A 27228-nucleotide genomic window follows, 5' to 3' on the forward strand; every position below is an offset into this window, starting at 1 on the left:
AAAAGGCGAAACTCTACATTAGTGTTAGTTTTTACAGCGTCAAGATTCTGTTGAGTTATAATCTACAGAGCTAATAAAAGTCTGTAATGGGAGATTCAAGAATATTCTTAATCCACTAGCCTCTTTAATATTCCTTATTAAGTAAATAAAGTAATGGTAATTTCAGCAGTTTAGTACCTATTTAATGAATTCCTAATAAACCATGAAATGGGCACTTTGGGGATTTAGGTTGATGGGTGGTTGGCAGCTTTCACAGTTATACTTGGCACATAAGTAACTCAAAAATAAGTTTGAGCCTGAGGTGCATTGTTCAAGGCATCAACAGGAACAATGCACTTAAAATGGTTTGTTAGTGTTTCTTGGAGATCATTTGGATTTTCAAAATATGCTAACAAAAGGAGAAGTCAGATCAGACAATGAGCCTATTTTACATAGCATCGCGTTATTGATTTCTCGGCCACCTTATCTGCAGCCAGTTACAGTCATGCTCCGTTAACATCAGCGCGCTGCCCGTGGGAAAAAACGCTGGCGTGGATGAAAACAGCAAAGGCCTTTAACGTGCACACAGGCACTGAGCTGGACCGTGAAACACTGTGACACACAATAGGCTCACGGACAGAGTGGATGTAAACGTGTCAACATCTGCAACTCATCAGAAGGATTTCCTTTCCTCTAAAAAAAGAAGACGCATGCTCTCCCACGCGTGGCTTTCTAATCATGCATGAAAAAAGCGTCAGTAGTGAATAAGAAATAATAAAATAAATAAATGTGCATGCATGGAAAAGACGGAACCCTGCGCGAATCTGGAGCCGACGTTGAGTCCTGTCCCATCCAGATGCGCAGAGGAGGCAGGAGGCTCGTAAAAAACAGAAACAACTAAAATAATAATTATTATTATTATTATAAAATGTAAAAATGCGCCGCGGCTCACCCATTTATGAGTCGCGGTGTGCTGGCTGCTTTCCTGCAGGACTGTGGGCGATAGTCTCAGGTGTTGGAGGCGGCTTTTACCCGGACCGACAGCCTCCTGTCCGTGTTTGCAGAGATCCGCTACTAAACGGGAGGAGCGTCGCACCAAACCATATTCCTTCCTCTTTTTTTTTTTCTTTTTTTTTAGTCCAGTGACACGGCAGAAGGAGGAGGAACAACGAGCCGTCAGAAAACGGAAAAGGCGCTGATGAGCAAACCCCCTTTCTCTCGCTCGCTTGTTCTTATTTGTTGCCTTCAATGACGCCTCGTAAAGTGCAGCTCCCGTGTGTGAAATTTTCATTTTCATAAATGCGGTGTGAGGCAGGGAGGGAGGCGTGACGCAGAGCTGTGCGTCATCCGCCCCAAACAGATGGCGGTGACACAAACCGTGTTGAGCAGCAGGAAATCCCTGAAGTGTTCACCGGACGGCAGAGTATCCAAGAATTTACTCCACTAAGAGTAAAAATGTATTTAGTAAAAAAGCTGAGTGACTGTCATTTAATATTTTAAAGTTACATCATCAAACGGAACAAAACGTAAAGTTATGTGGACATCGTTGGTACTTTAAAGCTCATAAAGAAAATAATTCATATAAACCTCATTATAAAGTAATAAAATCAGACAAAAACATTTTTATAAATCACTTGATTCCAATATAAAACTTTAATAAAAAAAGTGGAGTTGCGTATCTGTTGAAGTTTTGTGTACTTCAAAATAAATAAATTAAAAGTTACTCAAGTAAAAGTAAAAAGTACAGCGCAGAAAAAATACTCAAGTAATGTAACTGATTAAATGAGACTTGCTGTCCAACTCTGAACATGTAAAAGTCTATGTGATGTTAACAACTTACTCACAAATCAAATTATGAAAATATAATTAGAAATCCACTTCACAATAAGCCTCTCCTTATAGAAAGCTAATAAATAGTTCATAGAGCCATTCAGCTATAAACACTTAATAAGTGGTTAATAACTGTTTATTACGCATTATTTAAGGCCAAGAAGGAGATTATATTCTAAAAAAAACAAAACATTTGAAAATGCTTATTGTTTTATTGTTTTTACAAGGTAGCCTGAAATGTTTAGTTTAACAAGTCAAGATGCCTTTTCTCCCCCTTCTCACCCTCAAATACATTCATAAGAAATATAATAAATAAATAAATATTTTTTAGACTTCTGTTGACAAACTTAATATAGAACATGTAATGTACAATAAAAATATAAATAAACGAATAAATAAACCAAAAAAAGCAGCACAAAGTTAAATATCATCATTAATAATATTATTACCATCAAATAACATCTATTATAAAACCAATAGTTATAATTATATATTTTTTTATTATAATAGTAATTATAATAATTATCATTACTTATTAAGAAAAATATTAGTAATAATAAGCTTCAAAATGGAGAAACAATGCAAGTTAATTTAATTCCACCTCTTTTTCTACCACCTACACTGCTTACATTAAAACTGTTCATGTAAAACTTTTCTATTTCACTTTTCCTAATTAAGCCCAATTTTCATCATTTACTGAATTAAGTTAAAATTACAATAAGAATGGATTTAATTTTATAATTCATTCACTTTCAATACATAATTTAAATTAAGAATTATCTACAATTAGGTAAATGGTACATTATGAAATGATGTGAATAAAACAAATTAAGTTTGCTTTATGAAAAGCTAAATACCTGCTAGTTCTCCTTTAAAAATAAAAGCTTTCATTTTGTGTTCACTTGTGGTATTTTTGACTAAAGTTTAAATTGAAAACAATGGAAGTGTGAAAAACATCTGAAATCAGGAATGGGGGGGAAAACATTTTTCAAACCATTTGATTGGTTTGTAACACGGGAAACATTTTGTCTGCTCGTATAATTCAGTTTTCTGTAGTTTTTCCAAACGCTCAGCTGTTCTGTTCGTCTTTCAGGATGGAGAATCTGCTGGCGGCGGCAGAAAGTTCACGATAAATGATGGAGGAAAGGACAAAAAGATGGAAGATCTAAAGTTTTTTTATCAGCCGCTCCAAGACGATAAGAGAAACTGCTGCCCAGTCAGAAAAGCCATTGATTTGTTCCTGATTAGATGGAACAATCAGGTAATCAAGGTGATTGCCTGACCTTGAAGTGAACAAAGAAATGATTTTTATAGAGAAAATGAGGCTTTAGTTGCAACGCTTTTAAAGGGTGTTTGTACATTTTTATAGTTTTCTTCCTGAATGATCTTTCAATCATTATTTTTAATATTTTGTTGCAATATGTTGCCAGAAAGCTGATGAACATACACAAACACAGAGTTTTTCCTTTTTAAAAGCTTCTGACCAATTAAAAGGGCACTGTAACAGTTAAACTGTGTCAATTTATATTAAATATATATTTATTAGTTTTAATGAGGCCAAAATTCCTTAATGCAGGTAAATTTATTTCTCTCAGTAAAGTAATTTTTTAAAGTAAATTTAAAAAGGCAAGGAGATTTCAAATATTTCTTAGGTTAATATCAAGTCAATCATATGAAATTAAATACACATAAGAATGAGTAAGTTAATTTTATATTATGCATATATACAAAAATAAAATATGTTTTTATATATAGAAACATAAAATTTTGCTCCACCATGATGACATTATTTAACCAGACACGCTCAAGACTTCTTTTATATTTTATTTATATAAATATTGCTTATTATATATTATTTATATAAAAATGTGGAAGAGCGAAGAATGTTATAAACACAGCTGAAAGTATGCAATAAAAATACAAAAATACTGTAGAAAATTAATACTGTTTAATAAATTGCAACGTTTGTTAAACAGTTATTTAATTATGTGTACTACAGTTTAATTTAGTCTTTTTTAATAAGAAAAAAGACTAAATTAAAAAAAAAACTTAAAAAAAAACAAATTAATTTCCACAACTTGTATAAAAAGTCCTACCCTTCATAAAATAATTACGTTTTTTTAAATTTACAGATATAATTAGAAACCTGCTCATGCTGCCCTAGAGAAGACGCCGCCCTGGGCATCTGCCCAATTCGCCATTATCAAAAGCAGCTACTGCACTGCAGGAAATGTTATTTCTTTAAGCTTGTCTTCTTGGTTATCTGCCATTTGTTCCCATTGACACAAAAAATAATTTTCTTTTCTTTTCTACTTCTACTAATGTGAGGCACATATTTGCAACGAGTTGTTCTAAGATATTTCATTTGAAATAAAAATAAAAACATTAAGTTAATAGGTCTTTGCTGTACAGTAATTTCTATATTAACAAATATTTGTATTCTGTATCAAGAATAAAGACTGAAATGCAAATATTGTTTTTGCACCCTAAACGTTTTCATGTTAGGAACAAAAATGTTGACATATTTTACATATACTGGCAAAATTGTGTGGTAGAGGGAAATTTATAAATGATTTTCACTGCAAAAACACAAAATCTTACCAAGTAATTTTGTCTACTTTCTAAGGCAAATATTTTAGTATAATTGAAATAAGACAAAACTAAATTACAAGTAACTTTTAGGAGCTTGTTTTCTTAATATTGATGAGAAAGTTTTAATTTTAGCGGTAAATTATTTTACGTATAATATGGGGAAAATGTCTTCTTGTAAGTGAAATCATCTGCCAATGTAACTTGTTTTTCGTCGATATTAAGTAATTATTTACTTAAAACAAATTCCTATTTCTTGCTGAAATGTTACTTGTAAGTTAGTTTTCCTTATTTCAAATGTACATACTGTATATTAATTAGTTTGAGTAACACCACTTGTAAATTTTATGGTATTTCATACAGACTCTCTTTAAATTCATACAATCCTCTTAAAGCTGAGCACAAATGTATTCTGTCTGCTACCAGCAGGTTTATTACAGTTAAATTTAGGCCTTTCATTGTTATAACACTTCACAATGAGTAAAAAAAATCTAATTAACTGTATTAATTTGTGCATAAAATAAAAAGTTGGTGTAATAAAACATAAATGTGGAGAAAAAACTAAAAGCCTCGTTTTTAACTTCTGATTTTAGTTTTTTTTTGTTTGTTTGTTTTTTTAACGTAAGCGTTCTGATTTACACTTCTCACCGGTTGGTGGCCGTATTGCACCAACCGTCAGTAAAATAAAAAAAAAAAAAGCAAAGACGAAGAACTTCCGGGGCGTGACTTCGCTACCCCTGCAGCGGAGTAATTGTTTCGTTTGTGTTTAAATATCCTTCATTCAAGCATCTCTAGAGCGACTTCAAGGTGAGCTACACTATATTATCTTTTTTATATATTGATTTTATTAATTTATTGCAGCCTCGGATATATTTTAGGCGCACTGCGCTTTACGTAACTCCTGTCAAAGTCACGACAATGTATATATTTGATATTAATAATGACTCCTCTACAATATTCACCAATATTCGGCCTAAAATTTGAATTAGCTTCCCACATCCTTCAGCTTTTTACTTTAACGTTAAAAACACAGAAGTTAAAAACACGGCCTGTCTTTGCTTGTGGAACATTAATAATTATATTTGTCCTGCAAATAAACCAACCAGTCATGGTTTGTAGTAATTGAATCACCGCTGAAGTGAGTCATCTGATGCAGCCAGAGACAGTTTGTTCTCATTCAGGTTTCAGTTAAAACTATTACATGCTAATAAATGAGCATATTTCCTCGTTTTGTACAAATCTGCTATTTTTTTACGTAATATTCCCAGGAAACTTCAACCGAATCCTTAATATTTCTCTCTAGTTGTAAAATAATTGATAAAGACAAGATGCATTGCTGTATTGCTCCACCTTCTGTTATTTAGATTCCCTCTTTATTTTGTTTTAACTATATAAACCAGGTTTGTCGCTGCAATTTTTTTTAGGTGGCCAACTTTTATTTATTAAAAAGAAGAAGAAGAAGAAAGTTCTGTGTTTAGTTGTTGCAACTTCCAGTTTGGTAGATTTATTTTTTCTTACTATTTCCTCCTTCTGTTCAGACAGGAAGGAACTATTTATTCTGCAATCTTAGGTATGTTAGCCGTTCCACCCAAGGACGTTTTAAAGGGAGCAGTTAGACTTTCTTAAAAATTTAGATGAATTACTGGTTTTCAGGTAGAGCCAGAGGTGGGCAGAGTACCCCAAAATTGTACTCAAGTATTTTTACTCAAGTAAAAGTAAAAGCAATCCAAGAAATTACTTAAGAGTAAAAAAAAATTGGTAAAAAGGCGACTTAAGTAATGAGCGACTGGCCAAAATATCACACATTTAATATTCAAAAATCAACCAGACCAAAATATAAAGTTATGTGGCTCTTGATAGTTTTACAAACGTTTTATAAATGAGTGTTTCTTTTAACTGACTTGTCATACAGTTTCTTTTTTTTAAATAAATAAATAAAGCAGTAGTTTTGTTTTATTCAGATCCACAAAGGTCTTTGCAAAAAAAGAAAGGAAAAACAAATGCACAGTTTTGGTAAAGCTTTATGCTAACATCCCCAAAGCTAACATTATATTCCTCAGTTATTGACAAAATAATTCCACCTTGTCTATGTAGTTGAGGCTCACAGAAGTACATATGTGATTTAAGTTATTTAAACAAATTTGAGATTTTGTTGACTGTTGAAGCTGAAGTGTTTTTTTGTGTGCAGTTATCTGATATTATTCAGTCGAAATGGCATAATTAGTTACAGAAAAGCGAGTAAAAAGCTAGACTTGACCATAATCCGTTACATAAGGAACACAGTGTTTCATTCACAAACATTCTTTTAAACCGTGTATTCTGATCCACCCTGACCTCAGGAGGTTTACACAGAAAACTTTCCCCTCCCTCTGTGGAAAAACAAAAGCATACGTGACTCTCCTCACATCCTCAACGCTTACTGGTGTTTCTTTCCGTCTTTTTCTCTCCTGTTTGGTGAAATATGTCAGCTATTTAAAACAAAAAAACTAATCAATAATTATCGATATCGACTGATATTAAACACTTACGTGGTGATAAGTTTTTCAGCCATATTGTCCAGCCCTGCTGCTTTTACAACTTCAAGCAGCTGATTAGCAGTAGGGCCTTCCTGCCCATAGTATTATCATTAAATTTAATTTTCCTTTCGGATAAAAAGGGATCATGTAATTGAATTGAATGTGAGATTATAACCTCGTTACCTCTTTATATTTCTCTCCATAAAAACAGCAGCAGCAATGGACAAGATAAGGGCGCAGTTTCAGAGGATGGTGAGTGTTAAAGAACAAAACTCACACTGCAAAAACACATTTTACCAAGTATTTTTGTCTAGTTTCTAGTGCAAATAAATAAATACACTAAATTAAAAGTACAAGATATGTGAGCTTGCTTTGAGTCAATAATTCTTGAATGCAGATACAAACAGTCGTTCCACTGGCAGATTTTTCCAATTCAAACAGGAAACATTTCTTCTTAAAGATTAATGTTTCCTGCCTTCAAACTCTTTTGAATTTTTAACCCGGAGTTCATTAATTATTGACATAAAACAAGGTTAAACATCTTGTTGAACATTACTTTTAAGTTAGTTTTATCTTTTTTCAAGTATAATAGGATATTTGAATTAGAAACTAGACAAAAACACTTGGTAAGATTCAGTATTTTGTATTTTCTGTCATTTTAGGATAATTTCTCTTTAACTTAAAGTGTAACTATAGTAAAGGCATAACTTCCACCCAGACAAATTCCACCAAAGTGGACGGAGTTAAGAGGCAACTTTGTTGCTATATTTAGCAACTTTTCACACCACACTAGCTACACTGTTTCAAAAAAAATCAAGGCTTTCTGCCCTTATTGTGCGTCTCTAGATGAACAGCGAGAGGTACAGCAGGTTCACGCTGCAGCCGTCGGAGAACGGCGAGAGGCACGCCGAGGTCAACCTGTCCGACTACGCTGCAGATGGCGACACGGCGGCGGAGGCGCCCGGGTCGCCGAGCTTTAGGCCGGCGCCGCTGCATCACAGCAGTCGGACCGTGGCGTTCATAATCCTGGGAATCCTGATGGTGTTTCTTGGCGGTTCGTTACGGTTTCTCATTTTTTTAACGTGATGTTTGACGCTGTAATATGTTTTCTACATTGAAATTCCTCATCTGACCAAAAGAGGTCAGATGGTATTTATATTTGAAGAAATTGAATTAATATGAGTTAAAACATTTAATTTCCCTTTGTTACAAATAAAGTATTTTAAAATTGTACTGAAGTAGGGCTGAAACAATTTCTCATAATGAATTCATTATCCAAATAATTATCAGCCAATTTAGTAATCGATTAATCGTTAACTGTAGTATAAAAAACAAACAAAAAAAACTTTTATGCACCTTTTTCCTGTCCAATTATTCACTGGTTAAATTTAAAATAGTCAACATCTCAACTATATGATGTTTTGATAATTTGTAAGTGAATTAGAAAGGGATTATTTAAGCCTCTATGTATTTTTTTAGCATTTATTTTAGCAACAAATGATAAAGCGTACTCTAAAGGTATGCTATGTTGTTGCATTTTAGGCAATAAAATGTTTATTTTCTTATTTAGAAAATGTATTATTTTATTTACTTACATTTTTTGATATGTTTAATATTGTATATTAAGAATATACAATATTATTATTACCAACTTAAGTGGTTTATTTTGTAAACCACTTAAATTTATCTTATACACGGAAGTGGTTAAGTAAAAAAATCAGCAGAAAGTGCCATTTTTTTCCGATTACTCAATTAATCACCAACATAGAATAATAGATTACTAAAATAATCGTTAATTGCATCCCTAATTTATATACCTCATATTGTCAGTACATCATTTTTATTGCATAAAATCTGTTATTTAGGTCCTTATTCCCATATTTGATGGTATTTCACACTGTCTGAGGCGTAAGGATATCATCATATGTGTCTCCTTCAGGCTACCTGGTTGGTTTCATCAGTCATCATAAACCTAAGGTTGAGTCTGACTGCGGACCGAGTTCGACGGATAAAATCGGCGGGATGGATCCAGGAAAACCTTCGCCGACTCTGTCCTGGAAGGACGTCTCTCAACTCCTAACGAGCAAACTCAGCAGCGAAGCTTTCAAAAAGACTCTAAAGTAGGTTGTAGAAGCGCTCGGCGTCAGATTTAATTATTCTGACTCTTAATCTGAGAACACAGCTCACCATGTAACCACTGGGAGTCAGACTAGTTGAATCAATAGGTGGTTTATTAAAGTCGAAGGGAGCAGATTTAATGTTGACTTTGTAAATCTGATTTTTTTTGTTTTTTTACAGTTTTAGGGCTGAAACAATTAATTTTCAACTAATGTAGTAATCAATTAATCATTAACTGGTGTATGGACTCATTTGCTGTCCATAACTTATGGACAACTTATTCAGATCAGTAATTAAACCCAATATCATTTGTCAAGATATCAATATCAAGATCATTTGTCTGTAAATATGTTTTACCCAAAACTCAAATAGCATAGCTTTAGCTAATAGGCTATATTACTTAGTGTTTATTTTCTTATTTAAAAAAGGAATTGAATTAATAAAGTATTTAATGTACTTCTAGTATAATATAAAAATATCTTAAATGGTTGAATGAAAAATTTGTATAATTTCTGACAATGTTTTGACCCGATTAATCGATAATTAAAACAATCGTACCAGTTTATTTACATTGGCCTGCAGAAGTACAGTTTTATTTTCCCCTAAAAGAATAATAATATTTACAGCTGTGTATTAATTTGGAGACTTTTTAAAAAAAGACAAAACATAAATAGAAGACTATATCTAGATTTCAACTTTGTGTTTGTGAAAGTTTTATGCCGCATGAAGGGCTAAAGGTTGGAGAATCCACAAAGTAAATATTTTTTTCCAAGCGGGAAAAATAAATAAATCAAATGCCTCCCTTTTGCTCTGCAGGGATTTTGATCTGAAGAGCCGCTCGGCAGGAAGTGAGGAAGACATGGGTCTGGCGAACAGGATCTTCAATACGTTCAAGACGTTGGGGATGACGCCGTGGACAGACATCTATTACGTTCAGCTGCAGACACCCGACACGTCGGTGACATTACGATTTCTCTGGTTTACAAAAGAAACGTATCAATCCGACAGGATGTCGCTTTTATAGAGCGATTTATAGGAAAGTGAACAATAAATCAATAAATATAGAATATTTAGTATATAGAATATTCACTGAACTCCGATCCAGAACGACTTTATCTGCTCAACCTCTCACAGACAGCTAAGAAACGGTGGTGGATTCAACTAACTCGCTCATTCTTTGGTTGCCTAGCAACAATCTGCTGGGTCAGAAGCAGTTTCAAGTTCCACCAATCTGTGGTTGCCTAGCAACGACCTGCTAAGTAACTGAGGCAGCAGCAGTTTCAGATCCCCCCTCTGTGCTTCATAACAGCTTAAAAATAAAAAACTACAGCATGGAGTGAAAACTGTTGATAAAAAAGGAGGTCATGCCACTAGGTTAGTAGTATTTCAGACATTTAAAACAAAAACACGAATGAATAATTATCGATATCGACTGAGATGAAACACTTATATTGTGGTCTTAATAAGTTGCTGCAATGTAGTTGTGTGTAAATTTTATTTTATAAGTGAACAACCCACTGATAGCTTCACCTGCTGCTTTTACAGCCAGAACCCAAACACTGTTCACTTTGGTTCGGACATCATCAAGCCTGTGGGATATTTGGCCTACAGCAAACTGGACAGAGTTGAGGTGAGTTATTAGGACGTGACCTTTAACCTCTCAACTTCTCAGGACCATTCTGAAGGATTCCCAGTCTTCTGACGCCTTAGGCCGTATTACAGGTTTAAACGTGTTAAATCGGTTTAGACTTGGCATTAATCTCAACCAGACCGTTAGCTTATTGACACTTAAACTGTTACAGAACAGCTTTGGATATTATTAGACTGTTTAGGCTTCTTTTCCAGTAAACCTCACCTGCATTAAATCCTTACAGTAAGTCTGTTTATTTCACTGATTCACTTCTGCATTGAATCACCAAAGAACTTCTCTTTTGGGTTAATTTATGGGTTTGTTTGAAATTTGGGAAATATTTTTACTTCATCTTCTGTGAAACCCAATTATAATCTATTTTATCTTATAAATAAATAGTAATAATAACATAGGATAACATTTAATGCGTTGATATTTTTTCTGTCATACAATAGCTTTTTAAATGTTGATGCACAGATGCATGTAAGTAGAGTTTATAATATGATAAAAATAAAAATGAAACAATAAATAAATTTAAACATGTACCAAAGTCATTGTATTTAAGTAAAAAACTGTAAAAAAAAAAAAAAAAAAAAGCACAGACATGGAAAACAATCCTAAAAATATTACATAAATATAGAGAAAACTAATTATAATACTATATGTAAATATTTGTTTTTGTCTTATTGCAATATTGGCATCGTTATGAATAAAAAAATTGAAAATTTATGATTTTTTAATTAGACAAAACCTAATTACAATGGAATAATAACAAAAATCCCTTTTAGTTTGAATAACCAGAAATATAAAAATAAATGCATTTGAATTAATTAAATAAATTAACAGTGAAGAAAAAGTAGCCGAAATTGACTGCTTCCCCAATTTAAACCCCTTTTACAAACTTTTAAAAATCCTATAAATTATAAGAAAAAAAAGCAATTAAATGCAAACTTTTTGTCATCATAAAGAATTTTTGTATTCAGAATTTACTTAAATAAAATTAATATTTGATCTATTTCAGGTTACACCCAATGAAAACGAATAAATAAATGGCTTTGTTTTCATAAAATAAAAGCTATTGAATTACATTATTGGAAAAAACTACAGATAGGTTTGCTTGTTGATAAGCAACCACATCTTTCCAGTCTCCAGTATTTAAATCTTTAACCTGCAGTTTCTGATTCTTAGCCGGCTCAGAGTTTTCTTTCGGAACCATAAGATGCAGCGGTTCTGCTGCGATCGAAGCTTCATTTTCTCCTGACCCCTGCAGGGCCGGCTGGTGTACGGGAACTACGGCCGTCAGAAGGATCTGGACTTTGTTCAGGGGAAAGTTGACCTTAAAGGCGCCGTCCTGCTGCTGCGAGCCGGAAAAATCCCTTTTGCACAACAGGTATGTGTAGATCAGTCTTTCTCAAACTGTGGTGGTCCACGGGCGCCCCCTAGTGGTCCACGATATACGTAAACAACCGTTATTTGTTACGTTAGCTCAAAGTGCGACGCTACAGCTAGCTTACCAGAGGAGTGTGTTGAAAAATAATAATGGATAAGTGGCTTAAGTCAATTTATACCGCAGCATATACGGAAAACCACAAATGCAAAAATTCAACCATAGAAAAGTCTACTGTCAATCTCTGTATGTTAAAGAAATAAAAAGACTAAATTATTTTATTTTCATTTACAGTTTGAGTCAGTTTGTAGATCTATATATACATCTCGCTATTTATATATCTATATAGATATATATACCTACTGATAGATAGATATAGTTATATCTAGATATATCTCTGTAGATCTATATATACAGATCTATACATCTCTCACTATTTATATATATAAGGTATATACCTATATATACTGTATATACAGTATATATAGGTATATATATACTGTATATATATATACACTGTATATACAGTATATATATATATATATATATATATATATATATATATTGCTTTAGATTCACTATTGTTGACTTTTTCTACGAGCAAGAGAAAATATTGAAAAGAAAGTTGTTTGATCAGGAAGTGAATCTGTTTTTGTTTCAGGTGGACAACGGCGCCAAGATGGGAGCCCATGCTGTTCTGATCTACCTTGATACTGCAGATTACAAACTTGCCACAGACACTGAACTCTACGGACATGTCAGTTCAAAACAAAGTCAAATATAGATTCTTTGCACATTATTGTTTACATCTGGAAATTTTAGGCACACCGCTGGAGGGCAAAAAGACTATTCTTTCCGTAGCCGCAGTAAAACAATCTTGTCAACAAAATTAAACCTAGAGATGTAGGGATTATTAATTTAGTGCAGTGCGCCACAGCAAAGGGAAAAATAACGCAGAAAAACCGAAAACAGAAAAATCACTGGTGGGATTCATTTTTTCTGTTCTCTGTGTCGGCTATGTGACTCGTTGCCATAGCAACTGACTGACAACAACGCCACTAATGTATCAGGATTCAGCACCCCAAAAAAACACTCAAGCATTTCCCACACAAAGAACAGAACATTCAGTCTGTTACAGTATTATGTTTTTAGTAGAGGTGTGCAGATCGATCCCTAGTTTTTAAGCTTTATGTTTATTTGCGATTATTAAGTGATTACTGTAGTAGATTAGCTACCACTGCTATTAGCTAATCTAACAGCGGTAGTTGATTAGCTAATTTAAACACTTGCTCTACTGATGATCTGTCAGAGAGTTGGTATGTGCATCGTCTTTTTTATATTGCAACTGAACCGAAACACACAGAACTCCACATCACATCTACATGTTATGGTTATCAAAGTCAAGCTAGTACAGGGATCCCCAAAGTCGGTCCTCGAGGACCGGCATCCTGCATGTTTTAATTCTCTCCCTGGTTTAACGCACCTGGATCAAATGATGGCTCGTTAGAGGCCTAAGAAGAACATTGACTTGCTGTAAAGGCTGTCGGTACCACCAGGGAGAGAACTAAAACATGCAGGATGCCGGTCCTCGAGGACCAACTTTGGGGACCCCTGCGCTAGTACAACTGAACTACTTTCCTCTCCCTCGCTATTTTTTTCTTAATTAAAACTTTTTTCTGACCTCATCTATTAGTTTTAGTGTTGATATTAGTAGCAATGCACTGCATCCCTTTTACTTTTATACATCACGCATACATTTAAAACAACTCAACAGGTAAAACGAATGGCAGTCATTATCGGTGAGCAGCTTTTTGCCCTCCACCAAGTACCTCTTTCGCCACCCTGCAAAGGGTCTTCACCCAGCAGGAAACCAAAAAAAAAGGTTTCCTATTCATTCATCTTTCGATTCCAGGTCCATCTTGGTTCTGGGGACCCATACACCCCTGGATTCCCATCCTTCAACCATACCCTGTTTGCCCCAATGGAGTCAGCTGGCCTCCCAAACATCCCGGCCCAGACCATCACTGCCAGCTCGGCTACAACTCTTCTAAAGTTAGCAACTTAACCATACTGCATGACGGATGTAGCTGAACCGTTTTTGTTTCAGGGTGGAGGTTGTACTGCACGATTTAAGTTATTCTTAAAATCAATAATTGGGTGCTCAAGTCTGAATTTCATTGTGGATTCCGAAAACAGATGCAAGTTATAAATTAATGAGTGAATCTAAACATGACGTATTAGGGCCATTGTAGATAGAGAGGAGGAAGAAAAGTAAAATTCTGAAATCTCAGAAATTTTATTTTTAAAAAAATTTAAAAATTTCTGAGTTTCAAAAGTTTAAAAAAAATTAACTTTTGAAAATTTTGAGCTTCAAAAGTCAGAAATTTTGACTTTTCAAGCTCAGAAAATGTCCGTTTATTGTAGAATTTTTTTATTTTTTAGATTAACCTCAAATTTCTAAATTTTTAGCACATTTTCAACTTTTCAAACTCAAATTCTTGTTTTTTTTTTTGTAATACATTTTTGAGATTAATCTACAAATCTCTGAATTGAATCAAAAACCTGGATTTTCTCCTTACCATAACATAAAAGGCTACATTTTTCATAGTATTTCAAAAAACGTTCAATTTTAACATTGTTTTGTGTTTGTTGTAACAAATACTGACGGACCAAACAAAAAATTGTGGTTTTTCACATAGTTAAACTCGGAAATATTGATCAAATATAACAAAACAGGAACTTTTTAGGTTGTTAAATAGAAAATTAAAAGATGAAAAGAATAAAATATGTAAAATACTTAATACCCCTTGAACAGAGATATTTTGTTGTCTGTGGTTGCTCTTGAAGGAATGTTAAAACTTTGCTCTATAAAGTGCTTTAACTCACCAGTCTTGAAAATCAATCGTGCTTATTGGCGCCATGTCTTTTGTCATTAAATCCTCGCTTTCGTGTCACATCAACCGTCTTTAAATGAGAGGTTGACGCTGCTTCGCCATGACGCTCTTAAGGTGAAACTTGTGGAGTGTTTATATTTCATAACAGAGCCGTATAAAGTGATTTTTATATCCCACAACGGACTCTGTATGAACTACTTGTCTTTCCCGTTACGAGGGAGCTCCGCCATTTTGTTTCTGAACGGCTCCACTTAAGGATGACCAGCGGCGCCCTCTGCTGGATGGCGGCCAAACTACAACATTAAAAGAAAGTCTAAGCGGACGTTGCTAATAGATTGGAACCGATTTTAATCTAATAAACCATTAATCCACAATTAATTTTAAGTTGATTAATTGTTTGCATCCCTAATATATAGATTCACACTTTCTAAAACTGATTTAAATGTTGAAAGAATCACATTTGGATAGATAAAGGCCTTTCAAGTACTGTACTTTTTCAGAAGTTTCACAAAGCAGGTGGAGGAGTTAGAGGATGTATTAATATATTTGAGTTTATTTGCATAATTATGAGTGTGCAAAATGGAAAATCCACAATAAATACAAAATTATGCACCCAGTTTTGTCAGTTTCAGCATAATCATGCTACTGAAAAAAGAGCAATTTCAATAAATCATTAAAACCCCTTAATTTGAAAACATAAAATTAACTTTTCTGTTCGTCGTTCTCAGGAAAATTGGAGGCCCTGAAGTAGATACAAACAGTGACTTCAAAGGTGAGCTAAAGTCTGTGGTTTACAAGCTGGGTGGCAGCCAGAACATCACTGTGGAGGTGAACAACGTGTTGGTCAATAAGGAGATCCACAATGTGTTCGGCGTGATCAAAGGATTTACTGATCCTGGTAGGTTTTTTCTGTTGTTTCGTGATCTTAGTTATTAAATGTAAGGGTGCTGAGCTAAGTTTTAATTTGAATATTCAGATCGTTATGTTGTGCTGGGAGCTCAGAGGGACGCCTGGGGGAGAGGTTACACCAAGGCCACTGTTGGCACCTCGGTGCTGATCGAACTGGCCAAGGCCTTCCAAGAGATGGTGAAAAAAGGTAAGAAGTCTAATTGTAAATATCATGTTTTTCTTGCTCATTTTACATTTACTATGATTTACTTCTATTTCTGAATGTAAGAAACAGGAAAAACAAACGATAGGCAGCAGCCAGTCTGCAAAAACACAAAATCTTATTTTGGTCTAGTTCCTAGTGCCAATATATTAATACACTTGAAACAAGACAGAACTGACTTATAGATAGCCTTTCAGCAAGATGTAGGAACTTATTTTTAGTCAATAATTTATTCATATTGATGAGAAAGTACAAGTTCAATTGGCAGATTATTTTACTTATAACAAGGTAAAAATATTTTGTTGTAAGTGAATTTGTCTGCCAATGGAACTTTTTCATCAATATTAAGAAATTATTGAGTTATTTCTTGCCGAAAAGGCGCTTGTAATTTAGTTTTACTTATTTCAAGTGTATTAGCAAATTTGCATTGGAAACTGGAACAGAAGTACTTGGTAAGACATTGTTTGTTTTTTTGCAGTGAAATTGGTGAAGATGTCACCCCAAACTTAAACCATCTTGGATACCTATTAAACTGGCACTCTGCGCAGGGATTTAAAAGTTCAGTCTGTTGTTTGCCATGAATGGCCTCTTACTGTTGTGGGCACTGCTAGCTAAGAAGTTGGCTAACTCTAAAGGAATTAAATTCCCTTAGATATTGTATGTGTTTATGTCTTGTTCTTTACTATCCATGTTTTATTTTGCTCCTGTAAATTTGAAATAAAGTTACTGGGTGGGAAAGAAAGAGAAAACATGAGGAGAGGAAACGGAAGCTTAAACAGTCTTCACCTATTTCAAAATAAGAGCATGAATATAAACTATAAACTACTTTAAGGATTCTTAAGTCAGTAACCAAAACTTCAGTACAAATGTTGCATTTTATTTAACTAAATGTTTACAAAAAAGCCAATTAAATTAGCGGTTTAGAATTCATCCAAAAAAATGTATGTAAGGGAAGCTAATGGATTTTAAAGTTAGCCAAAATGCTAAAGAGCTAAGTGAAAAATTAGCTATGTATTAGCAGATTACTGTGAGTGAGCCCATCATTTTCCACTTTGTATACAAATCCTATTTCAAAGAACATTTTTAGTACTTAAGATAATTTTTTTTGTCTCTTCAAACTGAAATTTATATATTTAAAAAAAAAAGTATTTTTATACAAACCAAATATTGACTTAAGAATCTGAATTTGGTGTGGGAAACTTTATGTCCTCAATTTTGATTTACAAACAAAACAAAAGATTCTGTTAAATATCTGGAAAAGTATGACATTTTTATCTAAAAAATATGTAGGAGCCTTATTCTTTCTTCATCATAAAAGCTTTATATGCTTTTATATAAAGAAAAACTGAATGTTGAGATTGAAAAGTTTAAGCTCTTTTGCTGGTTTAAAACTTTAAAAATTTTCCCCGTTTTAGATGATTTCAGGCCGAGAAGAAGCATAATATTTGCAAGCTGGAGCGCTGGAGAGTTTGGAAGTGTTGGCGCCACCGAGTGGCTGGAGGTATGAACTACATGTTTAAACTGAACTTTCTGCTTTGGGAGAAAAATGCTTAAATAAGTTGTTTTGTTTTGTTGTTTTTAGGGTTACATGTCCTCTCTTGACCGAAGTGTCTTTACATACATCAACCTGGATGGAGTAGTCATGGGTACGCACTGTAAAAACCAAAACATGTTGGAAAAAGTAGCTAAAACTGATGAAGCTTACGTCTAACAGGTCAAGAAAGGTTCATCGCCTCTGCAAGTCCGCTGCTGTACAGCCTCATTGAGAGCACGATGAAGGAGGTAAAACACAACTTTATGATGAACCGCAAACTAACTGAAACTGCTGGCCGATAAATTATTGAGATAAATAATAATATTGACATTTTAAGACCATTTTTCAGCTAATAATAATAATGGCATATTAGTACACCCTCCCAAAGATTTAAAAAAAAAAAACCTTCAATTTCTAAAGAATAGCTTGTAATGGAACTGGTAAATATTTTAAATAGCGAAGCCAAATCAATAAACAAGGATTTTTTACTCAAATGTTTGCAGTATTTTTCAAAATGGCGGCTTTATAATGGTATTAAAGGGAAGTGTCTTTTTAATTGTTGTCCAAATGGAAATAGTCAAGCTCATTTTAATTAATCATGTGAATATTTGATTTATTGTGACATTTGTCTGTTTCTTGCAGGTGAACATGCCTAGAAAATCTGTCTCAATTTACCAGGCGATGGGAGGAAATAACTGGGAGTCCAGAGTGTAAGTAGGAGATCCCCTGAAAATGTTTTTATTTCTTCAAATGAAGTGAGATTTTTTTTTATTCACCATTTAGTGCACATAAAACACACATTGCAGACTAACAAACAGAGGTATTTATCTATAAAATAACAAATAACCAACTAGATAATTCCCCAAAAATCTAACAAAAACTAAATACATGGAAGAACACCATGAATCAAAGTTACATAACTTGTGGTTATTCTTCTGTAAAAACAAATAATCAATGTTATTTGTATGTTATTTGGGAGAAAGAGTAGGCGGTAAATGTACAACCAGAGAATCGTTCCTATTTTGCTTCTGCTGTTATTCAAGCGAATTTTTGCTAATTTTACCTAAATAAAGTTTAAAAATACACCTTGGGCTTCTTGTTTTCATCCAATTGTTATTTATTTATTTTTTGTTTAATTTGGTAGGAATTGTTAGTGACAGTACTTGTGATTATTGTTGAAATGATTATTTTTTCTTTTGGAAGATGTTTTTATTTTAAGGCTTTTTTACCTTTTACCTGCAGAACCACTTCAGAGCTGATTAGTTCAAATTAAGGTGGAGAAGGAGATTTTCTCAGAACAATACAAAACTGAGGTTGTTGTTCGAAACAACCAAAATAACAATAATTAAAATGGATACATTTGAATTAATCCATTTTAAAGCATAACTACTAGTTTCATGCTGTACACATTTGGGATTACACTGCAAAAACACAAAATATTACCAAGTATTTTGTCTTGTTTCTAGTGAAAATATCTTACTACACTTTAAATAAGACAAAACTAATTTACAATTTACTTTTCAGCAATATGTAGCAGCTTGATTTAAGTTAATAATTCCTTAATATCAATGAGAAAAGTACTAGCTCCATTGGCAGATTATTTAATTTATAACATGGGAAAAATGTTTTAGAAGTGAAATAATCTGTCAATGGAAGTAGAACTTTTTCCATTAATATTAAGGAATTATTTACTTCAAATAAGCTCCTATTTCTTGCTGAAAAGTTTCTTTTAAGTTAGTTTTTTCTTATTTCAAGTGTACTAATATATTTGTAAATGAATCTAGACAAAAATACTTACGACTTTGTGTTTTTGTAGTGTAATAATCCCACAATTTAACTCAACAATCAGTCTTATATTGAGTTTTTTTAAGCCAAATGCAACGCTACCGTAGAAAAAAACGTATTTTTGAAAAAGTATTTGTCCTGCTTGCAGACTGAGGACGATGTCGATGGAAGATCCTGCTTATCCTTTCCTGGCTTTTGCTGGAATTCCCTCTATGTGTTTCCACTTCATCCAATCAAATGTAAGTTTTACTCTTAAAACATAAATATTTTTTTTATTCTGAAAGGTTTCAGTTAATAGTTTGGGGTGAAATCAGATTAATCAGATTACTCGTGATAAATTTGCTGAAAGAACTACATACTCAAAGCAGTAATAAAGCAAAAACTGTAAAAAAAAAGCATATACATTTTGCAATTAAGATAAAAAAAACTTTGTTTGTAAATATATTCTACCCAGAACAAGTTAACTGTCAGTTTTAAAAATCTCCTATCAATCACATTTTTCATCCAATTATTAATCAGTTAACCCAAAAAATAATCAACAGATCAGCCCTGCACTGTAAATGATCAAGTTGTTCACTGAAGGAATGCTGTTATTGCATTTTAGGCAATAAAATGTTAATTTTTAATTTATAAAATGACTTACATTTTTTTAATTTTTTGTGTATTTTTAATATTAAATAGGCATAAGTGGTTAAATTAAAAATCTGCAAAATGCATCCATTTTCATATCAGATTAATCAATTAATTAGCAGAATAATCAGGTACTAAATTAATCTGAAGATGCAGCTCTACTAATAACATTTGTCATTAAATAATAGAGTTTTTCAGTCATGAAATAAATTACATATGCTTAAATGTCCTTCCAAATTATAATGCAAGTGTCAATTTTAGTTGTTATAAATATCTAGCAAATGGCAGAAACAACGCAAACATGTAATTAATTACATTTACTTTATTGATACCAAAAGGGAAATTAAATGTTAATTCAAATTCTTCAAAGAGTTATTGTAGAATTTGAATTAAGATGAGTTACAACAACAATCAGAAAGGTTAATGGGATCAGTACCTGGAAATAATATGCAAGATGTCTTATTGTTTTAAATATTGGCTAAATGAAAGTATTTTATTGTATTGATCCCCAACTGGGCTGTTGTAACTTCTTAATGTGTTAAAGTTGCGGTCCTAAATATGGCTTTGTTGTGGTTCTGTTTAAAGTCCGAGTCGTACCCTTACTATGGCACCGGCCTGGACAACATGGACCACCTGAACTACCGAACGAGCCAACGCACCAGCAACGTCACGGCCACGGCGGCACAGTTTGCTGGCCTGATGACGCTGCGTCTGGTCCATGACCACCTGCTGGGTCTGGATGTGAGCAGATACTACGGCCCCATCACCAAAGCTGTGGTCCAGGTCTACAAACGGGTCAACCAGCTCACTCAGGTTCGGACCTTTTCCACCTGATTCACATTTAGGATGCATTTTTTTATAGAATTAAGTGGAGTAGTCAAGATTAGGGCTGGGTGATACACTGATTTTATTGATTAATTGAATATTTTGTTTTTAACGACTTCATTTTTGGAAAATCTGCGTCCTCGGCGGCAGCCATCTTGTTTCACAAGCGTTTGTTACAGCTTCTGTTTCTTTGGTCTTTGACTTCAGGAAAACTTTACAACAGAATATTAGAGCCAGGCTAAGATTTTTAATTTTTTTTACTTACTTTTTTACTTACTTTATCACCAGAGTATTATCATATTACACAGGTGTCAAACTCAAGGTCCATGGGCCAAATCTGACCCAACAGAACTATTTATGTGGTCCACTGGACTATAAATGGTCTCATAAATTGAACTTTAAGATTTGTTTGTAAGATGTGTTTAAATATTATTTTATCAGTCAAATCAAATCAGTTTTCAGTAGTATGGATGCCCTGCAGCGTGACGTAAGATCCCCCATCTCGCTGCTGGAGGGCAAAAACCTGCTCGCTAACGATGACTAGCATTGCTTCTAGCTGTTAAGTTGCCAAATAACTCGCTAAATCTTAAATGTACGCCTGATATATAAAAGAAAAAGGGACACAGTGGTTCACTACACAATGACAACTAGGCAACAAGGTCAGTAGTTCGGTTATGCTAGCTTGACTTTAGCATCCATAACATCTCGTAGATGTGATGTGTAATTTGGTGTTTTTCAATTCATTTACACAAAAAAACATGCTAGTGCTGACAGATCATCAGTAGAGCAGGGGTTCAGATTAGCTAATCGACCGCCGCAGTGTTAGCTTAGCTAACAGCAACAGTAGCTAATCTATTACCGCAGTGTTAGCTTAGCTAACAGCAACAGTATCTAAGCTATCACTTATCAGAAAATAAACATCAAGCCTAAAAACATAAAACTGTGACGAATAGAATATTCGGTTCTTTGTGTGGGAAGCGTTTGAGTATTTTATTTGTATAAAATCCTGAAAAACGAAGTAGTGTTGTTGTCAGTTGCTATGGCAACGAGTCTGCCAAAGAGCGAAAAAAAGTGTTTTTTAGTGATTCTTTAACGTTTTTTCTGCGTTATTTTTCCCTTTGCTGTGACACACTGCACTGAAAAAATCATACCTACGTCTTCAGGTTTTGTTTTGTTAACGGGATTGTTCTACGGCTGCAGCGCGGCTTTGGATGGCACGTGTAAGAATCGTCTTTTTGCCCTCCAGTGTTATGCGCATGCCTGAAAATTCCAGATATAAACAATAACATGCAGGGGATCCATAGGGACGAATTACATCAATGTGAAAAGATGTTAAAACTGTTATGTTTTAAGGAGTGCTAATCAAGCGCAGATGAATTATAACAGTTTGTTAACAGGTAGTTTTATACGTACATTGTGCCTCAATCGGCCCTTTCTGGACGTTCATAATTCGACACTTGTGATCTAGATATATTCCCTAAAAGTGTTCATGCTGTGTTTTCTTCCTTCCAGTCCGGTCAGCTGAAGGACGTCAGTCCCAACTGGCTGAATCGCGCCCGCGGCTCGTACAGACGAGCGGCCGACGCCATTGCCGGCGCCATCGCCAACACGGACTTGACGGATGAGGAATCCTGTCGAATCCTGAACGACAGGATCATGAAGGTGAGATCGCTGCAGATCGTAATGGACGGTGATTACTCGTTACGGTTTATTTAAGTAATGAGGGGGCGTGCTGTGGTGGCGCAGGGGGTTAGCGCGCCCCACGTTTGGAGGCCTTAGTCCTCGACGCGGATGTCGTGGGTTCGACTCCCGGTCCCAACAACCTTTGCCGCATGTCTTTCCCCCTCTCTTCCCCCTCTTTCCTGTCTGCCTACTGTCGCAAAAATACGAGCCACTAGCGCCGCAAAAACTCTGGAGAAAAAAATGGAAAAAAATAAATAAATAAAAAATTTTTATTTAAGTAATGAGAACGTTTTGCAGAAGTAGAAACTCTTGTTCTGATTTTGTATTTCTTCTCCCCTCTCTGGTCCAACTGTGTTTTGCTGTGTAATTCACTTGCTGTAAACCAAACCACAGCTGTGGCCAGATGTTTTCCTAACCCTCTATCTTCCATTTTTTTGCCATTACAATTGAAACATCGTAATGGCAAGATTGTGTTTTTGACACAAACATTGAATATAAATAAAGTTTTGCGCACATTTGTAATGGGAACACATTTTGCCATACGACTGTTGGTCAGAGGCCTCTTCAGAGCCGCTGCTTTCATAGATCCTTCTCACTTTTCACTGCAAAAACACAAAATCTTACCAAGTATTTTTGGTCTAGTTTCTAGTACAAATATTACTAAACTTGAAATGAGACAAACTAACTCAAAAGTAACTTTACAGCAAGATATAGAGGCTTGCTTTAAATAAATAATTCATTAATATTGATGAAAAAGTTCTAGTTCCATTAGCAGATTATTTCACTTATGACATTTTTCCCACGTTATAACAATCTGGCAGTAAAACTAGCATTTTTCATCAAAATTAAGGAATTATTTACTTAAAACAAGCTCATGTATCTCGCTGTAAAGTTACTTTTAAGTTACTTTGTCTTCTATCAAGTGTAATAAGTTATGTGCACCAGAAACTAGACCAAAATTACTTGGTAAGATTTTGTTACGACGTTTATTTTCCCTTTTAGGATAAATAAGGTATTTCAGAATTGAATTGAATTGAATTGTTGATAAAACCAAACCTCTTTCTGTCTTTCCTCTCTCAGGTTGAGCACTCCCTCCTGTCTCCGTACGTCTCCGTCGTTGAGGCCCCGTTCCGCCACCTGCTGCTGGGCCGCGGCCCACACACCTTGGCGGCCATCGCTGAAGCCCAGGATCTGGAGAAGCTCCGCCTCCATCTGGCTCTGGCCACCTGGAACCTGCAGGGATGCGCCAACGCCATGGCTGCCAACGTCTGGGACATTGACGACGACATCTGAAGCAGGAAACAGGAAATCTGTGTGTGAGCGTGTGTGAAGCTGCTTGAAGGTTAATTATAGTGCTCCAACATTTAAATACCTGAAGCACAAGTGAGTCACAAAATCTAGAAGAAAAACCAACTGTGAACCTTAAACAAATCACCTCCTCAAAGCACTGAAACTTTATTTATACTTTTAGTTCTTGTTTGATATTTATCAGTGGCAGTGCCCACTATATTTATTGTTTGTCTTTTTATACAGTATTATCGGAAGCAGTGCCTTCCATAATTATGACGGTTATACTGTCGAAAGCCACAGCAGCATCTGCTACTACAATGACTCCCTAACTGTTGCTGACGAAACGGAGCATCGGATAACGCTGGGATTTCACTTTCCTGGCTCACACGTCTCCCGTTTGAACTCCAAGTGTTCAATATCTGCTGGGAGAAACAAAATATAGAAAATCGCACCAAATTTCCAATTGGTTTTTCTGGATTTGAGCAATTCAGGGGTGTCCAAAGTTTTTGTCTCGTGGGTCAAAATTGTCGACTCAAAAGTCCAAAAAACCCAAGCAAATAAAGTAGCCCAATTTATTTATTTTTATTATTTTGTTGTATTTATTGTAGTTTCTAAACTTGTAAAGGATTTTTATGACAGCGTAAAAGGGCCGTCGTAAATAATAAAAATTAATAAAAGGCGAAGTAAATTTCCACCAAAAACTTCAGAAATGTATTGATTAATCTCAGAAATCTTCTAGAAAAAACGTGGAAATTTTCTCAGCAAAATAATAAAAAAAATTCAACATTTGAAACACTGAAATTTTCTAGTTTTTTGTAGAAAATTTTGTGAGAATAATCTCAACATTTCTGAATTTTTTGGCGGAAATTTACTCCTTATTTTTCTCTTCGGTTACCCTGATATTTGCTGTTTTCAGTTTTGTCTAGACTTGATTGATTGAATAATTTTATTTTCTGTAATAATGACAGAATTAAATTCACTTCCTTCTTAGCCAAGTTTATCAAAAAAATAAAATCTAATTTAGGTGAAGCAAATTTGGCTTTTCAGGAAAAGTCTTTGGATGTAAAAAGGTACCGGTAATCATTTATATGAAAATTAAAACTCCCATCTCTGGGCCAAATTTGTATAATTTTTTAATTGCAGTTGGGGGCCACACAAAATCACTCCAAGGACCACAAATGGCCCCCCGAGCCGCACTTTGGACACCCCTACTCTAATTACTTAAAGTCAATATTTGGTAAAATGATTCTGTGCAACCTTAAGGCTCTAATTGGTTCCATAATTTGCTAAAAAGCCGTTTAGGTTGCACGGTGTGCGTTGGAGCACGAATTAGCATCATGGCGTTATCGGGAGCAGTGCCTTCCATAATTAAAATCCATTATCGGGAGCAGAGTCTCCCATAATGCCGACTAGTGACGGTAGCTTTTGTCTACCATTTTCTGTATATTTTTTGGGTTTGTGTGTATTTATCGGGAGCAGTGACTCTCATATTTCACTTTAAGGGTGGAACAGCTTATCGGGGACAGTGTTTCCCAGAGTTTTATACTTGAAATATTCATTTGTTGGGTTTATTGGTCGGATTTTTGGTGTGTGTTAAAAACAGGCTTCTGGACCTATGTAGTTTCTGTGCAGCTATAGTTTTTTCCTGTTTAGATTTATAAAGTGGTTTAACACTGGATAAACCTTACTGGGAGAGACAAATTTATAGTTGTCAACATTTAGTGCATTTTGACTTGAGCAGCACAATAAATTATAATAAGAATGTTTTCAATATCATATTGCAAACATACGACAGAGGATTAGGGCCACTCTAAGATGAAATGTTAGAAAATAAATAAAACTGCAAGAATAACATTGAAAAATCAGTAGAAAAACTCAATATGACTCAATAAAACTCAAGAATAAAATCAGAATAATGTGAGAATAAAGTTGTAAAATTACAAGTATAAAGTTATAAAATTACCGGAATAAAATTGTAAAATTGTGAGAATAAAATTGTAAAATTACAAGATTAAAGTCGTAAAATAACAAGAATGAAGTCAGAAAATTGAGAATAAAATCGTAAACTTATGAGAATAAAATTGTAAAAGTACTAGAACAAAGTTGTAAAAAATTTTATTGTAAAATTTTACAATAAAATTTAAAATTCTTCATAAATTATAATTTTACAACTTTTACTTCTACTAAAGTCATAAAATTACAAGAGTCAGAAAATTGAGAATATAGTCGTAAACTTACGAGAATAAAATCATAAAATCACTTGTATAGAGTTGTGAAATTAGGATAATAAAGTTTTAAAACTACAAGAATGAAATTGTAAAATTCTGAGAATAAGTTTGTTTTAGATGGATTAGCTATTCAATGGTCCTCATCTTGAAAAGTTGTTTTTAAAACAATTCCTCGCCTCTCCCTTCTAGATAATCCAGTTCAGCAGTTCACGGCCTGTTTTAGATTTACTGTATGTTATTATCATTAGTGTCTAAAATACTGTAAGCCTCACTAGCACCAAATATATTGCTGCTTAAAAACAATTCACAAGCGACATAAGAATTATTCAATGAATCAAACCTCTGCATGCATACTGTTACCTAAACTTGTTTCAGATCTTGCTATCATGAATTTATTTCCATAAATGGTCGACCTGGTTGTTAAATCTGTTTAAATAAACAAAGGAATGTCTCAAAAGTTCATTTTAATTCAGTATACTGTGTCTAAACCTCTTCAAATTGATGGCTTGTACAATATCAAATGTGAAATCTGTAATGTGGTTTCTAAATTCAGCATACAAATTTAATAAACTCTTTGGCTAAGCATCACTTACCCCTGTTGTCTGCTTTTTTAAAATATAACCAACGCATAAATTGCTCCAGTAAGGCATATACAGGTTGTGTTGCAACAATCATTGTACATGGAGTTTTTAAACTAATAAAAATTCATTAAAACTCCTCTGATCAGGAGAATGGTTCAAGCTAAACTGGAGCATGAGTAATGTCCAATATCCTCTTAATTTTAGTCAAATGTGAAGAATTTAGTTTTTCTTTTATCACTTTGTCATTACTGGTGAACGATTTATCTATTTTTTTAATTCATTATGCATTATGTCTTATTCAAATACAAATTTCAGGTTTTGCACATGAGCGAAGCTATTGATCATATTATAAACTTTCATATTTGGAAAGAAAGTAGCAAAACTAATGTTAGTTTAATTAAATTAAGTTGCTCTTTACAATTTCAGAGGGAAATTAACATGTTTGTTTTACAAAATTCTAATTTTTGAAATTTATTATTTTGATTTGGTTTGGAGAACCTTATTTTTTTGGTGGATCAAAATTACTATTTCTATATTTTACTTTTATTTTTCATTTTGTAAAGTTTGCCTTTTTTTAATAAGTGATGCATTTTATGTGTGCTGATATCTCCGCTTTTA

At 34.0% G+C, this 27228-nt stretch overlaps 2 protein-coding genes across 4 annotated transcripts in view; one reads left to right on the forward strand and one right to left on the reverse strand.

The window, feature by feature from the left end:
- sh3kbp1 (SH3-domain kinase binding protein 1) overlaps positions 1–1180 on the reverse strand; it is a 51143-nt gene extending 49963 nt beyond the window's left edge. The window contains exon 1 of one of the 2 annotated variants that reach the window (XM_028004929.1): positions 932–1180. In XM_028004929.1, the coding sequence (XP_027860730.1) occupies positions 932–935 (4 nt within the window). In that variant the 5' untranslated portion in view covers positions 936–1180. The remainder of the gene's footprint in view (positions 1–931) is intronic. The other variant, XM_028004928.1, reaches the window with a different exon arrangement.
- Positions 1181–5089: 3909 nt separating this feature from the next.
- tfr1b (transferrin receptor 1b) lies at positions 5090–26621 on the forward strand. Of its 2 annotated transcripts, XM_028005445.1 has the most exons (19): positions 5090–5205; positions 7126–7166; positions 7761–7968; positions 8854–9034; positions 9849–9986; positions 10578–10662; positions 11933–12052; positions 12711–12806; positions 13962–14101; positions 15672–15841; positions 15920–16039; positions 17470–17555; positions 17637–17700; positions 17769–17836; positions 18231–18298; positions 19522–19612; positions 20589–20816; positions 22341–22490; positions 23592–26621. In XM_028005445.1, exons 2-19 carry the CDS (start codon positions 7134–7136, stop codon positions 23802–23804), a joined length of 2259 nt encoding a protein of 752 aa, XP_027861246.1. In that variant the 5' UTR covers positions 5090–5205; positions 7126–7133; the 3' UTR covers positions 23805–26621. The 2 variants fall into 2 exon arrangements, with proteins under 2 accessions (XP_027861246.1, XP_027861247.1); XM_028005446.1 differs by lacking the exon at positions 7126–7166 and having other exon boundaries at positions 5104–5205; positions 23592–23804.
- Positions 26622–27228: the final 607 nt, after the last annotated feature.

The sequence above is a fragment of the Xiphophorus couchianus genome, chromosome 21, assembly GCF_001444195.1.
Source record: "Xiphophorus couchianus chromosome 21, X_couchianus-1.0, whole genome shotgun sequence".
Lineage (NCBI taxonomy): Eukaryota > Metazoa > Chordata > Actinopteri > Cyprinodontiformes > Poeciliidae > Xiphophorus > Xiphophorus couchianus.

Bases quoted from the DNA above. Each gene is read 5' to 3' on its own strand.
- tfr1b (XM_028005445.1), top strand. From the start codon at position 7,134: ATGGACAAGATAAGGGCGCAGTTTCAGAGGATG. The intron at 18,299-19,521 runs GTAAGTAGGAGA...TCCTGCTTGCAG, and splicing joins AATAACTGGGAGTCCAGAGT to ACTGAGGACGATGTCGATGG. The intron at 22,491-23,591 runs GTGAGATCGCTG...TTCCTCTCTCAG, and splicing joins TGAACGACAGGATCATGAAG to GTTGAGCACTCCCTCCTGTC.